This window comes from Vigna angularis, chromosome 11 (assembly GCF_016808095.1).
Source record: "Vigna angularis cultivar LongXiaoDou No.4 chromosome 11, ASM1680809v1, whole genome shotgun sequence".
Taxonomy (NCBI): domain Eukaryota; kingdom Viridiplantae; phylum Streptophyta; class Magnoliopsida; order Fabales; family Fabaceae; genus Vigna; species Vigna angularis.
Genome location: NC_068980.1, coordinates 14,603,727 through 14,628,357, shown reverse-complemented (window position 1 = coordinate 14,628,357; position 24,631 = coordinate 14,603,727). Strand labels below are relative to the sequence as shown.

Sequence of the window (24,631 nt, the reverse complement as noted above, 5' to 3'; positions counted from 1 at the left end):
ATGTTCCGCTGATTGCTTGAAACGCAAAGAATCTCTAGACGAACCTACGAAACACCAAATTGGAAGCGGAAAGAGTCCTTGGAACTCTAAATTAACCAAGAATGACTAAGAGAAGCATGATCACACATGCAATAAACATTCTTTCTTATAAAAATAGATTAGGAACAAGAGAGGAAAAAGAAGTCAAAACTTACTTGCTCTATGACAAAAATTGATCGGCTAGAAATGTAGACCTCATCGTCATGATCGATTTGACACCTCTTGATCATCAAATAGATGACCCAGGAGTTAGAAGTCTTAGAGAGAAGGTAGAGAACTGTAGAAAAGTCGTTTCTAGAGAGATGATACGTTTTAAAATAATGAAACTCATTTATAACAAAACTATTTATAACTAAACCATTTAATATTTAAATAACCGAGTCTCACTATTTTTGAACTATCATCACTTCTAAAATACCATTTTATGGGGTTTTACATTCTCCCTAACAAGAAAAATTTTCGCCCTCGAAAATTCACTCATCAGATAGATAGATGATATGCTCTCCTCATTCTCTCTCACAACCACCTATTTGACAAATATACTACTCTCCAACAACTTTACTAAGATAATAACCTTACCTATGTGTTAAAATGTTGTAGTGTTCAATAATGTAGATTGACTTAACCACTACCCTCAATGTAACGTTCCAATTTCCAGGGTGTCACAGGTTATTCAAAAATTGGTAAAAATTTCAAACTTTAACATAATGCGGAAACGTATTTTTGAAACCTCAATATTTAAACGTGCATAAAACATAATAGTTCCAAAACACTTATCCAATAAAAATAACGAAGGAATTAAAATAACTTCAATTACATTGTCTCAAAGTTCAAAAGCAATAATTGTAAATAAAATCCCAAGTTTGTCCCCCGCATCTCTCGAATCTATCATGCTTCAACACCATATGCAATATCATCTGCTTACGTATAACATTACACATCATACGATCATCGCATTCACATGCACACACACAAACATGTATGGGTAAGATATCGATACAACAATCATAATAACATGATATAAACATATTGATTAAATCAACAATAATCAAACACCCATACATAGTAGTAATAACAATAGGATTCTCAATCCTCTAATATAACAAATCAATCAAACAAATTACTCAATCCTCGATTCTCGATCCTTGATCTCCAACCCTTGATGTAATCACTAACATCTTACACATAGACTCTTGATCTATCCACTCCTTAGCACTTATGCTAACTACTTACTATACTCTTATAGTAACATCGCTATCACATAACATCACTTGGAGCATCTTAACCACCATGATTACCATCATAGATACACCATCATCATGACTATCCCAATCATGAAAACACTATGAGCATCACCATACCATAACCACCATAGTGGAAAGAATCAGTCAAACTCTTCTATCCTACCTCACCGACTGTAGATTCTCCATACATCCCATTTGTAGATTCCCCATACAGATACATTTGAGTAGTCCCACAATCCAGCAATGAACATGTAATCCTGCCACATAAGGACAAGGAAGACACCTTCACCTCCACACAAGGAAGGCTCAATACCTGAATAACCTCCAATGCACACAAGGCAAAAGCAAACACCTATCCGTAGATGATGAGGCTGTCGCGGCCCATCAAATTTGATGTGCATTAAAAATGCAGTATAGTGCTAGGAAGTGACTCCTAGGTCGTTTCTCAAGGACAAAATGTGGTTCGAGTCTTAGGTCAAACACGTAGTGGGGGGTTTTGAAAGTGTTTTTGTGCTTAGAAATGAACTAAATTAAAACTGGAAATTAAATACAACCAAACATAATTGAAAACATTGAAATAAATAAACAGAGCATGAAGATCGAACGGTCCTAAAACAAGATGTGTGAACTAATTAACATACAACAGATAATAAAGAAACACTTAGCTAAAAATGAAAAGCACATTGCGTGAATCACTTGGAGAACAATTAATAATTAAGAAAATGCATCTTGCGACTAAAATAAAAGAAGCTACACTTTCAGCTTGCGTTGACCAAATTAAATACACCTAAATCTAATGAATCTACCACTCCATCACCGAAACATCACTAAGAAAAATGCTTGAACAATAAAAAAGATTATAAGGTGGAAAACGTAATTCATTGCAGCTGGAAAAAAAATGCATCCTTAGCTACTAAATGAAATGCAATAATGCATAACAGTAAAACTAAGTTAAACGAGTAGCTACCTCAAGCTAAATGTATTCTAATATATAGAATATAAAATCATTCCCGGTCTATGCGTGAAGTAGAAAAACAATAACAGAAAACCTCTTAAATAAATCACCGAATGTGCACACTCCTCCAAGAAAAATTAAAGTTCTTTTCTCCAATTGAAAACGTACAGCGCTTCCCTTTTTTTTAAAGCAAAATGAAAGTTTATCAATCACATTGCATTGCCATGCTCCCATCGATTCTACGCACGTGCTCTCGTTCTAGGGTGGCTTTTTCCAAAATAGCCAAGTCATTCTTCCTCCTCCGTCTTGGCTGCTGCGTGCCCTCTATTCAATAACTATCCTATTCTCTTCAAAAATGAACACATCCGTGCTACTGGAATAAAAACCGAGAGCTCCCAAGCCTTGCTGGACTGAATCCCATCCAAACCCACTGGACGTGTGTGCCTTGTTGGATGTGCAGGTTGTGACCATTTTCTACTGGACGGGCTGCTCCATTTTTTGTTGGACGTTGCTTCAAGTTGCTGGACACAACCCCAGCTGCTGTGTTCTTGTGTGGGTCTCTCATGGGCTGCACCTCTCCAAGCTGGACCTCCTTCACGTGTTGTTGCTTCTGCTGGACTTGCTTGTTGGACTGCTTCCTCCTTATGGACCAGCTGCTACCAGGCCATGACCGTGTGAAGAATTGATTGGTGCAGGCCGTGACGTGTTGCTGTTGTCTGTGTGAAGGCTAGACTTTTCTCTCCAAGCACCTTGCTGGATGTGTCTCCTAGCTATTGCTGGGCCGTGACATGCTGCTGGACCAAGTCGTGACACCTCCTGGACATGCTGCTAGACCAAGGTGCTAGACGTCACTCCCCTTCAAAGACGTGGCAACCCTCCTTTCTTTTGGGTCGTGCGTACATCTTCTCCTCTCGGTACCTTTCTTTTAAATCCAAAGTTGATTTTTTTCACACTCATTCCGTGTTGCTGGACCGCTTCTTCGTGTGCTGCTGCTTCTACTTTGGGCCGTGATGTGCTGTGTGCTATTTTTCTTCCAGCAGCGTCCACTTCTTTCTCTACCTGGACAGCGCATTTTTTTTCTCTCTAAACATACCACTTGAAATCCACTTCTCCAAGCCCAAAACGAAATCAGCTACTGCAGCGTGTGTAGCTTCCTTTCATTCCCATCCAACACCACTTCTTCATTTTAAGAGAAAAGAAAAGAAACTTCTCCAATCAAGCCCACCTCCGTGTGCACTCCTATAATTGAAATTCACACCTTCTCTTTCATTTTAGCTTAAAATATAATTGATGTGGCATTTCTCTTTAAGTCCCAAAATATTATCCAACAATTTCCCTACAATTAATAATGCAAATAATTAGCCTCAGATAATTCAAATTAATTAAAATAAGAATTTCTGGTCAAATTAAGCACAATTAGCAAAAATGGGAAATACTGGACATTTAAGCACAATTTCCTAATTAAATCCGGTACAATAAACTACGTGAAGTCAAGAAAATATTGACTCATCAGCAGATAACACCAGGATTTACCAGGTACAACATGTAGACTTTATCCTCCACTCTCATGCTCATCAATCACATACTCCAATACATCCAAACACTCATTCATGCTCCGATTCACAATCACAAGTCAAAATTGACCCTAAACATGCCCATTACTCTCATTCCTTAAGTACCAACGCAGTTCACTGCTTCTTAGGAATTCACTAATATTCACCAAAATACACTGTGATAATCGATTATCACAGTTGATAATCGATTATCTTAGTGAAAATCACCCAGAAACGTCATGCAAGAGGTGATAATCGATTATCATAAGTGATAATCGATTATTCGCGCAACCAGACTCAAAATCGATGCGCAATAATCGATTATCACTAGTGATAATCAATTATCTGCGAAATGAAACATATCCTGGATATAATTCAAGTCTGCAAACACACATGCAATAACCCTAAATCACGAGGAAACTCCCCCAAAACATCATTTATGCATTCAAGCATCACATACCCTTCTACACATACTCAAACACATACTTACAACACTTGTATCATCCAAATTCAATCATTATACATATTATAATCCAAACAACACAATTATAATGCATATAATTATTACCACACCCTTACACATACATTTGCACGCAAAACCCCCAAGCCTCATAACTTTATTCTCCCAGCATCAAACCCTCCGTTGGGATAACCCAACAACCATACATACATTCATAGGGAAAACCCAACACAAATATTACATAAACCCTATGCCCATGCATACATAAACCCTTGCCCAACAAGAGCAACATACAACCATAATCATAATCATATAAACATATATCAAAAAGGATTATTAATCAAATAACCAAGAACAGATATATCATACAACAATTAACAAACAAAGGTAAGCTTCCCATACCTTGGCCAATCATAGGGCTTTATCTAACTTCAAAAATACAACAAGTCTTTCCTTGCACTAGGGTTTTCTGTAGCTCTTCCTCTTCTCTCCTAGAAACGTCTCTTCTCTCCCTTAACTCTCAAATTTTCGTTTTTGGATTTTAGGGTAGCAATATGCAGCCCCCTTTTACTCTTCTCCTTTTTATCTTTTTCTATTTTATCTCTATCTTTTTAATTAAGATAATATCTCTCATTTAATCTATAAAACCACCAAGATTTTCTTTCTTATTTTATTTTATCTAATATTTAAAATATCAACAACCACCAAATATCTCAAAGATTCACATAATCTTTCTATTTTGTTTCATATTTTTATTTTTTATTCCTTTTCTTTCTACATCCCCTTAACTTAATGTCCACACCACTAAATGAGGGTATAAGACTCTTTTGCCCTTGGGCTTCAAAATACAAATTAAACCCAAAACTTTACTTTAACTCTCTTTCTTTCAAAAATTTGGCCCACACCTATTAAATCTCAAATCACTCTTCTACCATCAATCCAACACATCATATTCGTAACAACACACCACACAAATCATCATGATAACAACAGACCAACCATGTGTTCTACTTAATCAATAATAACATTAAATAATAACATAATAATTATAATTGTAGAAAAACATCAAATAATCCAACAACAATTACCAATAATAATGTCCAAGTCTCATAACCACATTATTCCCTAATTACCACATTTTCCTAGGGTTTTATACTCCACCAATTCTCAACCTTTAACTTCAACTCTTACGAATCTTTCTTTCACATAACCAACCATATTGTGTCTACCACACTGCCAACCCCTCATCTGACTTTCACTGATCCCTTTTAAGAAGCACCATACAACTGACTTGATCACTACAACTTCTGATTTACTGTTAACTGTTAATCACTCTTGATCACCTTTAAACACACCTAAACTGAGGACTTCACATTACTTTACTCTTCTCCACTCTTGAGTAACATAGTTTCCAACTATGTTATCCCATTACCAAACTAGAACTCTTATCCGTTGTAATGCCAAAACCAACTTGAGCACTTCATTTACACTTCTTCAACTTGCCAACCTGACCCATACTTAGATCTATATCCTTTTCAACTTGAAATCACTAGCTTGATCAATACTTATCCACCTTACGATACCTCTTAAACTAGGATTTATCCAACCGCCCTAGCTCAACCACTTTGAGAAACTCACCAGTTATAGTATTTTAACTATACTAATGAGTTCTCTTCACCGCATTCCCTTTAGACAATTAGTCTTCACACTTTTTTAGCTAACTCTTAGTCTCTACCCTCATTAAACTAACAACATGAACCTTCTTTTTGTTCCAACAACTGTTAATGCTTCTTCACCTCAAGATTGACACTACAACTTGAAACCAAAACTTAGCTTCTCTTCTTCATCTCATTGACCCACTTTCCTTGTTCAACGTCCTATATCACTTTATAATTTCCAAGTTGACACTACAGCCTGAAACTGTAGGCTCACTTGTCTTCTTTGCCTTATACCTATTTCTTCCATACCTAAACTCACTTTTGACTCTTGAAGATCACCAAACACTCCCAACTCATTCTCATATAACAACACCAATATTGTTTTAAAGAAACTCATCCCTCACAAACCACCAACCCATGATTAAGAAAGTTCTTCATACACACCACTTTTCTGATAAGAACATGTCCACCATCATCTGCTACGCTACTGTGATTCCATACTTCCTTACTAATTTGTTTACTTAAAATGACACTATCTTCATAACAACTGTAACCCAAAAACGATCACTCTCAAAGAACTCTCTTCAAAACTACTATGATCTTGATAAAACCTTGAGAATTCTTCTCTTTTGCGAAAACCTTACCATTTTTGTTTCCTCGACACTATTCCTATTCCCTAAAAAACGTATATTCCAAAAGTCACTCCTTGTTGCCCAGACTTACTCTAAATGATTCCAATTGGTCATCTACTTTTCTTCGGAGATCTGTATAAAAAAACTTATCATATTTACAATACTATCATCGCGCCACTTTCAACATATGTAAAATGTCCATATAAAAAGCCTTTTCTACATTAATGTATAAAATATTGTATTGATATACTTATCTTATACTTTCCAAATTCCTAATATTTAAATATACGTCATAAGTTCTATTATTTTTAAGTATAAAATCATTATTGTAAATTTTTAAATATAAAGATATAAAATAATTATTTTCAATAATGTTTTGTTATTTATTTTATATTTTATATGTGATGCATCTACTTCAAATTTTTTAATAAATAAAATGATTTATTGTCTTGATGAACCTTTTTACGATCATTATTCATTTAATCAAATTATGTGATATTTTATTTCATAATTGATTAAATTGATGATTTTTAGAAACACTAAACTTATCTTATCTTTTCTTGATATTTAATGGGTTATCTCTAGACCCAATAAAATTGGATTCCCCAATTTTATCAATAAAAGTTATTCTCCTATTCTCCCTTAATAAATATATATATATTTATTTATTTATTTATTTATTGATGATTGAACACTTCTAATAAACGAGAAATAATTTTTTAATATTAAAAATAATAATAATAAATTGTGAATGAAAAGACAAAACATTATTATTTTTGAATTACAAAAATTACAATAATAAAGTGATTTTAATTTAAAAAATATATCTAAGCATTGAAATTATTAAGATCACGAAAGTGCTTCTTTACAATCCCAACAATAAAAAAAAACCTTGTATGTGACGAGAAATCCATACCTTTGAAATCAAATACAATTTATAAAGTTTTTAAATTGTATTGTATTTCGCCTACTTTTAACAAAAACTCTTTCTGAAATTAGGGCTTTGGGTATAGACAGAATGAAGCGTTCGCGCAGAGACAATGACTACGGCGTCAGCGACGCCGTGGGAGGTGGGAAAAATAAAACAAGTGAGCAAGTAGAACCCCACCACTCTCGTGATCATACGCTCCCAGTTCCTCAAACTCAAGAATCTCATCAACGGTAGGTAACATTATTACTCACTCTTTAATCTCTTCAATTCACATACAACTCTAAATTCAATTTTTCATCCCTAATTAACTAACCCTACATGAACCCTAGCTCCGCCGCGGACGGCCGCGAAGACCTTGACGAAGCCGCAACAGACGGCAAGACGTTCGATGACCTCGGCCTGGAGGAGTGGGTCGTTGGTACGTGCCGGGAGCTTGGAATGCGGATGCCACGACACGTGCAGCAGCGTTGCATACCGCCTGTGCTAGAGGGCCGGCACGTGCTTGGCATCGACGAGACTGGGAGCGGGAAAACGGCGGCCTTCGCTCTTCCTATCCTGCATCGACTCGCTGAGCACCCCTTCGGCGTTTTCGCACTCGTAGTGACGCCCACGCGTGAACTCGCGTTCCAGCTCGCGGAGCAGTTCCGCGCTCTGGGCTCTGCCGTGCACCTCCGCATCACGGTTGTGGTAGGCGGCATGGATATGCTCAAGCAGACGAAGGATTTGGTTGCGAGGCCGCACCTCGTCATTGCCACACCTGGGAGAATCCACGTCTTGCTCCGTGATAACCCTGATATTTCTCCTGTTTTCTCCAGAACCAAGGTAGTGAGCTTGTAATTCGATTTGGAGCTGCGTTTGGATAAGCAGTGTTGGTATGGATTTCAATTTATAGGTCCAAAAGTAGCTTTAAAACCAAAACTTCAAACAAAATTATTCTCGTTTGGCCACATTTAAACTTAGTTTTAATAAATGCATTTTTTCTTTAGGGTTGCACATTGAGCGTTCGAATATATGAACCGTTTAATGAAAGATTTGTTTCTACTGTTATTTTTAATCCAAACATGCACAACTTTGTGTTGGAACTCATTAAATGGATTTAGGGTTCATAAACCCTAATTATTCCCCCCGTCTTCTCCTGAAACAAGGTAATGAATGACCTGATTTAAAGCATGTTTAGATAAGCATTTTAATTATACTCTTTTACCTATGGTATTGTTCATAATTATATGAATTAATATTTGACTTATGCTTCTGCAGTTTCTTGTCTTGGATGAAGCAGATCGAGTTTTGGATGCTTGTTTTCAGGAGGAATTGAAATTTATCTTTCAGTGCTTACCTGAAAATCGACAAAATCTGTTCTTTTCTGCGACAAGTACAAGTAATCTGCAAAAGTTGCGAGAACGTTACCAAGATAAGATGTATGTCTACGAGGCATATGAAGGTTTTAAAACAGTTGAATCACTTAAGCAACAGGTGATATTCATCCCTAAAAAGGTGAAGGATGTATATTTGATGCATATCTTGTCAAAAATGGAGGATATGGGAATCCGGTCTGCCATCGTGTTTATCTCAACATGCAGGTATATTTCTACATTGTATGTTTAGATTCTTTGTTACCAATTTTGTTTTCTATATTATGGTTTGTTATTCATTTTTATGCTACCTCCATATCTATATATTTTTGTGGTGCTATAGGAAAATGTGTTCTCTTTCAGCTTCTACTATATCAAACAATCACACCTGCTAATTTATTTGTTTGATGCTCTTGTTTTCGTTAGTTGGTTCCTGACTTGACTATTAATATCTAAATATCCAATATCAGAATTTTACCTTTGACTGCTTTTCAATAAATTATTAGGCTGTTATTTTTTGTTTAGCTTCCCTGTCCCCACCTGCAATGAAGTAAAAAGGGTAAACATTCTCATTCCAATATTATTATGATGAAATTTGACTGTCTGTTATTGCATTTCTTTTTCTTTTGTTGACAGTTTATGATGGACTCAATTGAAGCTTATTGTTGTGGACCGTTGTCTAATTGAATCTGTTTGTGGTCTGGTGATATAGTTCCGTGTAATGGCCTTTGTGTATGACATTCAGTAAGTAATTAAAAGTTGTGATGTTACAAGAAAAAAAAGTTGTTGCTGTTTGACAATGAAAATTTGGAATTATATATTTTTATTTGGCAAACTGGTTGGACTTGAAATTGCTTTTGGTGTCTCTACTTAGAAAATAGATATTGGACAAACGCAGGATTTCTACTATGCATTCCATGCAGCTGAAAATGGAGGCAATCATTTTAACGTTATGAATTTTTCAATATAGGTTTTTTAGTTGATGGGTGAACCAGAGTTTTATTGAATGCATATCTGAGGTTTTCGTACTTACTCGGTTTCTTCTATAAAGTGTAAATCAATGATAGTGAAAAAAATGGGTAGAATTAGTATTTGGTTCTATTTTTATGTGTTGATATGTTGTTTATCTCTTCTGTATAAGTTGCGATTTATTAAATATTGTTAGAATAATTTCATCTATGTATCATCATTAAGCCTAAGTAGGGTGTGGTGTGTTAGACAATCTGTTAGGTGTACCTAGAGCCGTACCTAGTTCTGCACCTAGGTGTCTAGTGTAGTCTCTTAATCTTCCATGTACTCTTGAATCAGTTTTTTCATTATAAATAAAAGATTATGAGAGAGATCTCTTAAGCCCTTCAAAATGGGTTGATCCTGCTTTGCTTGTCTCTGTCATCTTTGGCATAGTTTTCGCCGCCATTCACTGTCTGCTGTTGCTGTGCGTCACTGGCCACCATTGTCGGCCATTACAGTTTTCGTCAGCAACCACTGAATTTGGAGTTCCTCTTTGAGCAACAGCCAACCACGCAGGTGCGGAACCTAATTCTTGCTGTCTCTGTTTTGGCCTTCAAAGCTTTGTTCCATCGTGGTTCGAAGTCATCCAAGGGCTTTAGTTTTTCCTTATTGTTTTCACACCTTCTCGCTGGTTCCTTGTTGTTTTTGTCTTCTTGGTCAACAATGACCAATGGAAATGCTATTTCATTCTCTGGAAGCCCCTGCATTACTTCCTTGAAGCTAAAATTATCTGTCGTGGGCTGCATTTGTTGAAATGTGGTTCCTTGGCCTAGGACATCATGACCACCTTGAGCAAGATGGAAGAAGCCATGTGCCAGCCGGAAAAGCTAAACAATGGAAACAAGCGAATTTCCAGCTGTATGCCTTGTTGTAGCATTATGTGGAACCAAGACTTCTGATGTCTCTTAGAGCTTTCAAAACATGCCACTCCTTTTGGAAGAAAGCTCAAAACATTTATGCCAATGATACCCAACGTTTCTATGATTCTGCAAACAAGTTTGCATCTCTCAAAATGATTGACCATGATACGGTATCCTTCATGACTGAAGTCCAATCAGCTGTGGAAGAACTCAAAATGTTCTTGGAAGTCTAATCTTTGGAGGAAATCAAAGATGTATGTATGTGCTGTGTCTGTATCCTATAATTTTTTAATTTAGCCGTATCTCTTTGTCTGTCATATCCGTGTCTGGGCTTCATAGCATGGATGGCCTCAATCATATACCCAGCTCTAGTTGTGCCTCACATCATGTTGTGGTTGCTCCTCCATTTTTTTTTTCAAGTTTTGTTTGATAGTGATGTGCTCAATTTCTGATTAAGAAAGCTCTAAAACTCTGCCCCAAATGACAGCCACAATTCTCTGGTTTACTGCTCTGAATACCATTTGATAAGTTCTCAAGCACTGGAGGAACCCACCCACCCTTAAAGGCTTGCTTTTAGGCACTATAGAACGAAGCACATATGTACTCCATTTGAACATCCCATAGTACTTGATGTGGGACTTAGATATCCCATAATACTCAAATTACTAATACTGCATGGAGGTCAAGGATGGAAATTGATGTTGGAAGAAATTTTTGTTTGGCTCTAAAGAAGCCTGAGAGCTGTCATGTTATAACTGTTATTCATACAAGGAATGAAAAATGGCCCCTATAATTTGTATATATAAATAATTGCTTGTTTTGCTTTCATTTTTGGTGTGTAACTCCCCACACCAACCGATGTTTAGCATGGCTTTGTCGACAATCCAAGCTGTTTTTGTTCTACTAAGCTAAATTTAGGCCTTTATGGTGCAAAATATAATTTGATTGTTATTAAATTTTGAAAGCGGTTATTATTTCAACTAGGTAAATAATTATTAGGCATTTGTTGCTATCCTCTTTTTCCTCCAACAATAGCTTATATAGACATCTTTAGTTGAATAATGAGGCATACCTGATTCACATGCATTTCATTATTTCATTTATTTGGAACTGTTTAATTGTGACCAAATCTTAGTGCTCAGGTGTTTGCAATGTAAATGAACAATGGTTCTGCTATCATGAATTTGACAGGACTCTGAAAATGAGGTCATTGACTCTGTTGGCTATTTTTGTTTTCTTTATAGAAAGGCTATTTTGTTTCTAAATTCTGATTCAGATATCCCAAGTTAAAAAATGGCAGCAGTTACGTTCATCTTTTATTCCTGTTGAAATATGATATTAGATAATGAAGGAGGTAAATAGGTTCTTGAATTTATATAGTGTATCCTGATGTGATGACATAAAACAATGCTCACGCACTTATGCCTTTTATACTTCAAGTTAGATTGCATACTGAAATGCTAACCCTAATCAAAGGGTCAATTAACTTGCCGTAATTGGCTAAAGAAAATCCCTTTGAATAAGGATCCTAAATGATAGAATTTCTGATAGTTAGGTAGCACAATGATATGTAAAATAATAAAAGTGATCCTACCCTACTATTGTCATTCTCTTGTAAATATTTTTTAGATGTTCCTAAATGTTTCCAAATTTCAGAGATTGTCATCGTTTAAGTTTAATGCTAGAAGTGCTTGATCAAGAAGCAGCAGCTCTTTATTCATTCAAATCACAAACGCAGAGGCTTGAAGCTCTTCATCAATTTAAATCAGGAAAGGTTTCTGTACTGCTAGCAACTGATGTTGCCAGTCGTGGATTGGATATTCCTACAGTTGACCTTGTTATCAACTATGATGTTCCAAGGTTACCTTTTCTTGTGCCAATTTTTTTACCTTCTTAATAGACATTTGAAGCATTTCAATTAGCATATTGCAACTATTCATCTCCAGGTTTCCACGGGATTATATTCATCGGGTTGGTCGAACGGCAAGAGCCGGTAGAGGTGGACTGGCTTTGAGCCTTGTCACCCAGGTTAGCACATGTTATATTTAATATGAAAGCTTGTATATTTGTTTGTTATTTGAATTGAAGTTTGCAAGTATTGAATTTGTACCTAATACCTAAGAATTTTTGTGTGTAATAAATTGTTAAATTTGAGAGGCCTGTTGCTTATGCAACATCACACTTGAGTGTTGATGTGGCGACTAAACTCATTTAATACTATAGTCGAGAGATACAACTTGTTATTCTGAGATAACCTAGGATTAGCACGTCATTCATTTTGAGTGAGCCATGGAAATGGGCATGACACAACCCTCCTCATTTGCCCAAGCTTGAAATCAACAATGTTACCATAGACAGTTATATAATTCAACAATTAAATTGATAAACTTTTGCATCTCTGAAAGTTGTTAAAGGTGTCATTTCACTAAATTTGACACTTAATGACCATTACCATCTAAATTTAGCTTAAAGGGATATTATGAACCTAACCAACTAACTATAATACTGCTATGGTTGACGTGAATTGGTTTCTGAGATTTATAGGGGGACCATAGATACTTTTAAACTGCATGGATCCTGGGGTAATGCCCTAGGTTCTTCCTTTTTGAATTATGTTAGTATCTAAATCGGTACAATCTGTATCCCAGACATACCGATGTAAGTCAGTACTTTTAAACTTGATTGTGGGTGTTGTGCAAACCTTAGAAAAATGAGTTCACACTCTAGATAATTGCCTGCTTGTCTTGTGGATGGCAGTGTCTAGGATATCTTGATGTATAACCATTTTTTAAGTGTGATGACATAGGTTGTGTGGCCTCTGAATATAAATAATTCCATTCTATTGGGTGGAGTTATTACTCAAACATATTCAGAAAATATTTGTTGATCTGTGGTTTTGCTGTGTTTTTCGGAGGAAGTGTCTGAGTTTTTTCAATTGTTACTCATGTTCGTATAAATGAAATCATTTTAGGATTCTGATATTTTTATTGCAAAGGTTTCCTTATTTGTTTGACATTTTGACATTTTCAGAATGATGTTGAACTTATTCATGAAATAGAAGCACTTATTGAGAAACAACTTGAAATGATTGAATACAAAGAAAGTGAGGCGCTTGCTCTCATGAAAAAGGTATGTTTTTGCTAGGCGGTTTTTTGTTCTAGCTATTGAATTATATATTTAATTTGTTTCCTTTTCTGTGTCTAAATAATTTTTGCATTTTCAATTATGAGCTATGTGAAGGTTTGTTTTTTTTGTTCTAAATTTCTATTTGACTTGTTAATTCTGTGATGTATTGTAGGTTTTCAGTGCTAAGAATGTAGCAGAAATGAGAATGATAGAAGATGGCTTTGAGGAGAAAGCTAAAGAGCGGAAAAACCAGAAACTGAAAATGCTTGCAGAGAAAGGACTGTTGAAGAAAAATAAAAGGAGAAAAAAAAGTAAAAAATTTTCAGAGCAAGGGAAAGAGGTATAAAACACTGAATGTCTTTCTCTTCCTGTTATTGACTTGCATAATTGGCCATTTTTCCAATCGACTTGTTTACTTTGATGTATTGTGTAGGTTTTCAATGCTAAGAATGTCGAGGAAATGAAGATGGGTAAGGATAGCATTGAGAGGGAAACAAAAACTAAAAGTGCTAAAAGAAAAAGGTTTGTTAATGAAAAAAAGTTAAATCAAAGAAGTAAAGAATTTGCACAGGGGAAGGAAAAAAACAAAAAAAGAGAGTAGAGGAGGCATCAGCTGATATAGCAAACTCCAAAGAAAAGGGGGTAAGAAGTACATTAGTATATTTAAGTAAACGATGATTTCTAATTATGGAAAGAATATTTAAAGAGAAAAAGAGTTAAAATCAAAAGCCGAAAGAAAAGAGGTATCCCAGTGGACGTAGAGAAGCTAAACGTATTTTGGTAAATGGTTTGTTATTGTATTCGTGTCTTCCTGACTGTTTGTAGAGGTGAGATTAAACACATCTAGGCAATATTCTTCCTTTGATTTTGAGCTCTGATTTTGCCTCCTTTATTTGTTTAATTTTGAGGTGAAAAGAGGAATAAACAACTGAATTTGAACCTGATGAACATTCCTAGCCATTGAGAGGCAGGGTGTCATCAATCAATTTTGTAGCCAGTTATATACGCTGCTGATTTAGCTTCAGAAAATTGTACAGGTGGAACAAAATTGTCATATTTTGTGAATTCAATTGTTTTATTAATGTGTTGATCCTTTGGATTTGGCTGTTTTAAGCAAGTTCGTGAGTTCAAGTTTGTGAATGGAAAAGCGAGATGGTGGACATTTTATCAAAGGTTTTTCTCAACATTATATCATTTATTGCAGATTTTGGGAGGATGAGGTGAAAACAATGAATAAGATGGCTAATAGTAAAAGTGACTAAAATAATCTATCCATTGAAATGCGGGAGGCCAAGGGAAGAAATACATTAAATGACTTGTAAAGTGATTTTATGATGATTAATGTTTTAGAAAAATGGTAAATGATGATTATGTTCCAAGGGAAGTTTTGGTATTTGGAATCAAGAAAAATCGTTTATGACTTAATACATATTTAGTATTTCGAATTTATAATTCAAAATGTATTATTAATTTTGTGAAAGGAGAATAGAGGGGGAGAAAAAATAAAGAGATTCTGGTGGAGGTGAGGTGGAAGAAGAGACTTGATAGAGAAGGGACACCAGTGGAGACAGAAGGAAAAGAGAGGTGTGACGATAGAAGAGGAAAAAATTGAAAAACAAAAATAGAATATGATTTTAATTTTTGAATTTTGACACAAAATTTTCAATTTTTGATATATATTAATTTTAAATTTTATAAATAAATGAATATAGTTTTTTTAAATTTAATTATATTAAAACAATTTGACATGTTAAATATGTATTATGTTAAATTTAACTTTTAATTTGTTTATGACATATTAAATTAAAAAGATTATATTAATTTATTTTTAAATTTTGGAGAAAATGTATTAAAGTTTTGAATATATATAAATTTTAATTTTATACGAAAATTTAGAAATAAAAATATATTTAACTAAATAAAAATAAAAATAATGAATTATTTCACAATTCTTATAAAAGTTGAATTGTATAACTGTGTGAGGAATCTCAAAACAATAAGATTCTTAGTTTTATAATTATAGTAGCCTATGTTCCGAAATGTGAACATTCCAACCAAATCCTTGGAATTTGGTAATCGTTAATGGTTAGAAACTTTACTTAAATAATAATGCTTATGAATTATAGCAGGAGTTAGAGAATTTGTTATAATTATTAGACGATTGTATTTTCAATAAATTATTTTAGGAAAATATTTCAAATAGAAAAGATAATAACACATGTTTTTATATTGGTTTACTAGATTCTGAAATATGTTTAGTCTTTTTCAAGATTTTTGAGAAGTTTCACTAATTTTATTTAAAATTATAATAAAGTAGAAACTATACATTGAGTATTCTAACCACTCACGGTTTCCCTAATCAATTATGACTAGTTTGAGTTTAACTACTCCTAGTATCAATACTATTCAATCTTGATTATAATGAGTTTATCTAGTCATAGTTTTCAAGTACTATAACCACTCTTTGTATACATTGAGTATTGTCAACCACTTCTGGTTTCCTAATTAATCTTGACTAGTACATATAGCTAAGTAGAAGTGTTTAAATATAAACACAATCTGTGTTTGATTATAAATACAGATTTGAATAACTCGCAAGGAGAGGATCAATACAATACAATCTGTGAACATATGAGATTTTTCCTCTTATGTTGAAGAACATCAAATGATATATGCTTTGAGGTAGAGTAGAGATATTGTCTTATGATATTTTTTGAACATGTTCTCTTTCTCTCTTCTATTTTCACCTTCTTCAACTTCAATGAATCTTCTTCATATAATCCTCTTGAGAAATGATTGTTGAACACATAATTGATTTCTGAATAGACTCCATAGACTTTTTAGGCAACTAGTTAAATTCAGGTCTACATTATATTAAAACAATGCTTTCATTCAAATGTAGTTTGTACGACCTTTTAGTGCAAAGCTTGAGGAAACATTTTAAGAATGTCTTTTTATTATTCAACGTTATTTTGTCCTTTGTGTGACGCTCCTGAATAAAGCTTTATTATTGACATTACCTGTACAAATAACAAGAACAAAGCATGCAAGCAAAAATGTATTTTTTTCATACAACATTAAATGTTTTAAACGTTGATGATCGTTAAGCATGTTGCGTGTTCAAAATATTTTCTCACATCTTGGCATGTTTTAATAAATGCATTGTTCGAAGGAAAAATGTTTGGTATGTTATGATATGATCTTTTAAGCCTAGTACATCATTTAGACATGTTTAAAAGAGCTTATTTTCATATGCTATAACTTTTGTTAAAGTGTTAGATATTTTGTTGAAAGTTTTATAGTGTTTGACACCACATGTACCTGCTGCCTTGGATATGTTTGAGATATCAGATAATTATGCATCTTTTGATAACATTTAGTGTGTTATCCTGATATCCTAGATAGCTTGTCTTGACAAACACTTAATGACTTTCCATGTTTGTATGTTGAACTTTTAAGCATCAACGATTACATAGATTGTGTTTTCATTGTATTTCATTTAAACAAAGTTTACTTCAAACATTGTATTATTTATGTTTATTTTGTTCGATATACTAGATATATTTCATCCAGTATTATCCTTTAGTACATGTCATCACTAAACATTATATCTTATGATCAATATTTCGTTGAGTGTTGTTTGTTAAACTTCAAAACATAGGTTGCTAGACAATCTAGTTTTTCTAAACAATCTTGTCTCAACACATCTCTCTTTTCTTCAAAGAAACCTAGGTTATCTTCTCTTCCACCTAGAAACCTAGTCATCGTCACAACAATCATAGCTGGTGACTTTGTAATCGTTGGTGGTGCACCTTCTTCCTCACCATCCACGTAGTGTAGCATTTTTATTTCGTCTATTTATGGCCATCTTCTTTATCAAAGCAAAGCAACTTAGCGCTACCACCTTTGACCAAATTCGTTGCCTCACGATGTGCCTAGTAACGTCGCTTGCACTGTCGACAACACTCCCCTTTCCCATCTTTTTTGCACACACTATCTTTGTCTTCCCCAACTTGAGATCTGGAGCAACATCTCTTTTTCATGGCACCACATTAGTATTGATGGCATACCCCTAGCAATGGCCAAAACAAATTCAAGATTAGTTGAGGTCATTTGTGGAAGATGAGCCTATACTCTCTCTCTTCGACCATCTCTAGCCATCATGAAACTTATAGTAGAATAAGAATAATTTTGGGTCTTGTAATTTGGACCAAGTAGTCTAGAATTTATTAGGGCTTTGTATTATAGGCCTAGTAGTGTAGGATTTATTTTGGGCTAAGTAGAATAAGGTTTTGACCACTTAAGTCACCAAAGGGCCAAGGCCCAATGTTGACCAAAGTTGGATGTGATTTTGGGCTGGTCAAAGTTTCATCTAACTTGATGGACAAGGAGGGATGGGTTGTCCATGCCATGTGTCACCCTCCCTTTGGAGAATTTTTCTTCTTAATTAGTAGCCACATGTCACTGTAGGAATGAAGATGATTCTCCATAAGTAGTGGCCACATGTCCCCCTCTCATTAGAGATGATTTATACCATTTGTCCTTCTCCTAATGGAGAGGATTTCTCCTTGCTCTCTAAGCTAGCCAAGGTGGCTCTTTTAGGTCTAAGTTTCTGCCCATTTGGAGACACCTTAGCCTATAAATAGAGATGTATTACTTTCATGTAATTACCTTTGAAATAGAGTAAAGTTGTGCTACCATTTTTGTGCCATAATACTCTTGTAGGGTCACACTAGGTTAGAGCAATCCAAGTAGCCTCCTCTAGCCACCTTCCTGCAAGAGTTGGCCTATCCTATCTTAGAGCATCATAAATCAGAGCTTAGTTGATCAAATTTAAAACAATATAATTAGATATATAACAAATCAAAAGTATAATAGTTTCTTGCACAACAAATGGCAAAACAATTGCTTGATCAGATATGTTTTTGTGCTTGAACTGATTGGTATATGCATTAATTGTATGAAAATGAATCATAGGTTGAAACATATTGCACTTTGTATATCTGATAGAAATAATCAATTATATTTTGAATCCATATCCTAAGCTTATTGTTTGGATGCAATTTGTATGATTGATTGGATATTTGATTGAAATTATTGGAATTATTATATAAATGATTTGATGAGATTAAATGAATAAAAATGTTATGAATGCAATCTGTTATCACTGTCATATGATCTTTGCTCATTCATACTCTTTCATGGATCTTATATTACTGCACAACTTTTGCTCTTATACCGTTTATCATTATGCTAACACTCAACATGGTTGAGAAAGTTGTGTTTGCAAGTTATATCATGATCATCACAGGTTTAAATGATCAAAATCATGATAACGATCAACTCTGCACATCTTAACAAATTAAATAGATTTATAATCTGTTAAAGAATTCGCTCAACAATTATTTTAATTTGTTACATTATTAATGTAATCGATTACGCTATTAATGTAATTGGTTAAGCAATTAATATGTTGTAACAAAATTACATTTAACGCATTTAACAGATTAAGCATAACATGTAATCGATTAAGCAATGAATGCAGATCATAACATTTAAAAATATGACCATTAAGGTAGTTATGACTTATCAAAAAACAAGTTTTCAATACACACGTGTTTTAACCGATTAAGAAAAGAGTGTAATCGGTTAAGTATCACACTTAAACAAATTTGAAAACTTTTTCATCCAAAAACTCATCAATGCACTTAGTAATCAAGTATATGCAAAGACACGAGTTTTAATCGATTATCCACATAATGTAATCGGTTAAAACTAGCAGTTTGCCGTAATTAATCGTGTACTGATATCAAATGAATTGAAACAAATTTTATAAACCGTGTAAACAATTTATTCATCCACATATACAGGGTGCAAAGAGTTTTATCAATCTTTAACCAATGACGAATATGCATATCATAAATATAATCACATATCATAGATATAAACATGATTAATATGCATAACATATAGTTCAAACACAATCAAATATAGAAACAACAACTTTGCTTAATGTGTGCAAGAAACTATTAAAACATTTATGTTGTTGTCATCATCAAAAATACATATATGGGATATATGTGGGTTTAACTTTCACATAGCTCCCCCTATCAACAATCTCCCCCTTTCTTGATGATGCACAACCAGAAACTGTTTTTCCAGTTACTTCTCCCTCTTTGGGCATTAACAGAAAAGATATTCAATCAAGTAACAGGAAATGAAGTGCTTAAAGAGATACATCATAAGAAATTCTTACAGACCATTTGCAGAATGTGATGCTCCCCTTATCATAATGCAATAACACTTTTAAACAATTTGAGCAATAAGATGATACCAAAATCATAGCTCAAAAGATCATATGAACACAATATAACAGTATAATCAATGTATCAGAGTATGAGTAACAAAGTGTATACTGAGTTCAACATACTGTATCAAGCAGTAAAAAATTATAACATGTATTAGAGTAAAACTAATGCTTGATGCAATCATACTATCATGTGAAATTTTCAAAATACTCAATATTGTTATGCAGCAGATTTAAGTCACGGAGTATTATGAATGCATGATATCATTTCATACAGTAGAAGAATGAATGTATCAGTATAAATGATTCTGCAACATAAAGTGTAATGTTTTAAAAAAAGTTGATGCATGTGTAAAGATTTTCAAAACAATTTTGAATCAGAATGCAACATTTTGAATCCACTTAATGAATGAAGGACAATTATAGCATGTTAGTAGACATGAATCAGCAGAAATGAGTACAAAGCCATGTGCTCGACTTTTAATTGATTTCACTGAGAAGCTAGCCGATTAACTCTGCTGAACAATTGGCAATCAGTTTCAGACAAGTGTTATGATTATTTCAACCTGTCAAGTTCTGTAATAAACTTGCAAACCGCAACTTTCTCAACATTGTTGAGTGTTAGTCCAGTAATATACAGTAGTTGTGATGAAACTTGAAATTTCAAATAAGTATGAATATGCAATGAAGTATATGACAATGATAAAACAAAAGGCATTCATACATCAGATTCATCCAACCAGATTCATTCAATCAATCGTTCATTTAAGCAAATATAATAGCATATGAAGAAAAGCATTATATTTCGTTTATCCAGAAAATATGAAAGAACAAAGTTCAAACGATTAAGGCTTTATAGCCATATTACATTCATTAAAAAAGAAAAGATACCAAAATAGATTCTAATTAGACCAAGTTCCTAATTAAAATATCATCGTCACTTTCATATGGGACAAATTCCTCCTCATTCTCATTATCCTCTTCATTCTCCTAAATACCATCACCAGAATCCTCAATCTGTTGCTTTCCTTTGATAGCAACAACATCTTTGTTAATAGATTTGTACATCACAAAGATCAAATAATGATAAACTTCTAGCTTACGTTACCTTTCAACGACGCCATTGAACTCTAAAAGAACAAACATCCTTTGCTTCCCGCACAAAGAACTCTAGAAACACCTACGAATCACCAAATTGTGATAGGAAAGAGTCCTTGGGACAAAAAATTGACAAAGAACCAAGAAATGAAAACCAATGATACATAAGTCGGGGTTTCCTAAGCATGATCATAGTCAGAAAATTAAAGGAAAAGGGCGTAGAAACTTACTTACTCTAAACCGAGAATTGATCGGTTAGAATTAGAGATTACTCCACTGTGATGTTATATGAACTTCCAGATCGTCAAACAGATGACTCAGAAATTATAACTCTTAGAGAGAAGGTAGAAACTCTAGAAAATTGTTTTGTAGAGAGAGGTACATTTTAAAATAATGAAACTCGTTTATAAAAAAATATTTATAAATAAACTATTTAATATTAAAATAACTGAGTCTCACTATTTTTAAACTATCACCACTTCTAAAAATATCATTTTATGGGGTTTTACATTTTCATGTTGTTTGGTTTTTTTTGAATAGTTTACTTTTAGAAAAAATAGTTAATTTGATGTTTTTTATTTAATTTAATTTTAAATGTTTTTAGTTTTTTTATATATATTTAAAAAATAGTAAACAAAGAAAGTAATTATTCTCTTTTTATTAACTCAAATTTCAAATCCGGTTTACATTCTAGTTAAAATATTGATAAGTTGATAAGTAAAAAAGTCAAAGATAAAATAAATTTAAAAGTGTTTAAAATATTGTTATAGAAATGATTTAATAATGTATATAATTATTTTAGTATTCTTTTATTGGTAAAACATTTCTATTTGATAAACTTTTATATTAATTAGTGTCTGATTTGTATTGTATAAAAATTATTGGTTTTTGTATTTCTTATATGGAATTAATAAATTTTTAAATTTTCAGAAAAAAAAATCAAATCTAAAAAAAATATGAAAGTGTTATTAATAAATAAATTGTAATTTTTTTAAGAACTAAAGTTATTCTCTTTAATCCAAACACAAACGTTGTTTTTACCACTGCAAATAGTTTTCTCCAAAAAAGAAACTCATTTTCTTTCTTTGAGAATTTTTCCAAAATCTCATCCTCTTCTTTATCATAGTTTTTTTTGCAATCAAGATCTCTTCAAATTTCACCAATCAATTCTTTCATTCATGTAAGTTAAAATTTTGGTCTCTTTGGTTGCCTAATCAAATTTTGCTTTGCATTTGGTCTTTATTGAGTTGCTTGTTGTAACATCTCATTTTAATAATATAAAACTATTAAAATAAAATGTTACAAAGATGATAATAAAACAACTAGGTAAATCAAACGTACCACAAATAAAAGATCTACCCTATCGAACCATCTATCTACACATCTACCTTACCCTCACCTCTCGTTCAAGCAACTGAAAAGACATCCTTATCTACTCTCACCATTAAGGTGATCATCACAAACAAAAAGATGACAAACAAACAGACAAACACAAAAGCAAAGGTAAACTAGTGATAAAATAATTCAACATGGTATAATAAAATTTTATCATATATCACATTTAATATAGAGTAAAACAACCACCCTAATCATACCATAGACCTAGACTTGGCCATTCAGATATAGTATAAATGTCGAGCCATGGTGGGTTCTGCATTTGTGTGGTGGATTAGCTGACTCACTCAAAGTTACCAAACAATGTTAGTTTGTTAAAACGCTCTTTGCCAAATGGAGAAATGCCCTCACACTATGATTTCTTGCTATATATTGATAACGGTTGAAAATACTGTTATCTGTGATTCAATTTTGATATTAAATCAACCCTTTGTTACTTAGAAGTTTGCTTGAACTCATGTTTTTAGTTTAGTTTTGTGAATAAGTGAGTAGAGGATATACTTAAGGATTTTATCACTAAATTCTCTTAATTTTGTAGGTTATTGATATGATTTGGAAGAAGAACAAAAGTACCAAGGAGTTGGAACCCAGAAAAAGCACCAGACCGAAACGTATAATGGAGGAGAAGCCAGACCGAACAGTTAAGAATTCAGACCGAACGGTTAAGATAGACCGAACGGTAAAGAACACAGGGAAGACAGACCGAACGGTGTGAAGGTGGTGGAACTAGGCCGAACGGTGCAACGATGGCCGAACGACTGGAGAAAAAGATATACAAACCGAACGGTTTGTGAAAGGAGAAGCCGAGTGATGTGGTAGAAGATTGGCCGAACGGTTAAAGAGTTAGGCCGATCGGTCAACAAAGTGAAACCGATCGGTCAAGTACATTTGATGAGTACCATTCTGCACCACACCACGCCTGGGCGCCCTTTCAAGGGCGCTGAGCGCCAATTTTGACCCGTACCACGCCTGGGCGCCCCACTTAGGGCGTTGAGCGCCAGTTTCGTGGGCTTGGACCTGTTTTATGTTATTTTTATGTTCTATTTAAGGACTTGGACGTCCTAGGGATTGTATCTTTTGATGGCTTGAGCACAAAAGCACACTTTTCACCCCTTGGGGGTAGATTTGGGGATGTGACAACTTTCCTTTTCCTTGAGGTAGATTTGAGGATGTGACAGCTCTCCTCTTCCCTTTCTAGGGTTTTTCTATCTCTTTCATTCTTTCATTGTTCATCTAGTTCTCCATGATGATGGGGAACTAAACCTTATTTGTTATTAGGGAAAGATGTAACCTCTTGAACTCTCATGTATTTTGAATTGATTCTTAATTATTTATGCTTCTTTCATTAATTGTTAGGGTAATTCTTCTTCGCGTATTGCTTGTTGTGTTTAACTCATTGATTAACATGATGTATGCTTTGTATGAGTACCGAAAGGTATCTTACAATTCATGTTCTGGAGAATTATTCCCAGAAGCAGTATTGCTCAGGAATGGGGGTATGAGTTCTGGTTGTCTTAAGCTTCTGATATTCAGAATTAATTATTAGGAAGGCTAGGAATTGTATGAACTAATAATTAAGGACAGACTTTCTTCGTCGAGGAATCGAATTTTAAGTAATTTAGAAAGTGACATTGACATTAATGAAGAAGATGAATTTTTATATGCATGAGAGTGATTAGGTGAAATCTAAACCCCAACAACATATTCATCTCATATTATCAACTTCATCCATCCATTCTAGTGTTTATCCTCAATTGACCAAATTGCATTCATGTTTATTTTTATTGCATTTGCATTGAAAACTCCCAAAAATTGTTCTTCTTAAGTCTTAATTAGTTAATCAATTACACAACTGTTTAGTGTCGTGGGTCATTCGGGATACGATACTTCTTACCATTTTATATTACTTGATACGATTCGGTACACTTGCCGGAGTCTTAACACACACACACACACACACACACACACACACACACACACACACACACACACACACACACACACACACAC

The 24,631-nt window shown here is 33.9% G+C and overlaps 1 protein-coding gene across 1 annotated transcript; it reads left to right on the top strand.

Annotated features, from left to right (window-relative positions):
• The first annotated feature begins 7,459 nt into the window (after positions 1-7,459).
• On the top strand, positions 7,460-14,938 carry LOC108334128 (DEAD-box ATP-dependent RNA helicase 36-like). Its single transcript, XM_052870740.1, has 8 exons — positions 7,460-7,702; positions 7,802-8,294; positions 8,730-9,052; positions 12,352-12,555; positions 12,642-12,723; positions 13,726-13,824; positions 13,994-14,161; positions 14,255-14,938. Exons 1-8 carry the CDS (start codon positions 7,560-7,562, stop codon positions 14,420-14,422), a joined length of 1,680 nt encoding a protein of 559 aa, XP_052726700.1. The 5' UTR covers positions 7,460-7,559; the 3' UTR covers positions 14,423-14,938.
• The last annotated feature ends 9,693 nt before the right edge of the window (positions 14,939-24,631 follow it).

Excerpts from the sequence above, each read along its gene's own strand:
- LOC108334128 (XM_052870740.1), top strand. The coding sequence starts at position 7,560 with ATGAAGCGTTCGCGCAGAGACAATGACTACGGCGTCAGCGACGCCGTG. Across the intron at positions 9,053-12,351 it reads GTGTTTATCTCAACATGCAG|AGATTGTCATCGTTTAAGTT; the intron begins GTATATTTCTAC and ends TCCAAATTTCAG. Across the intron at positions 13,825-13,993 it reads CGCTTGCTCTCATGAAAAAG|GTTTTCAGTGCTAAGAATGT; the intron begins GTATGTTTTTGC and ends GATGTATTGTAG.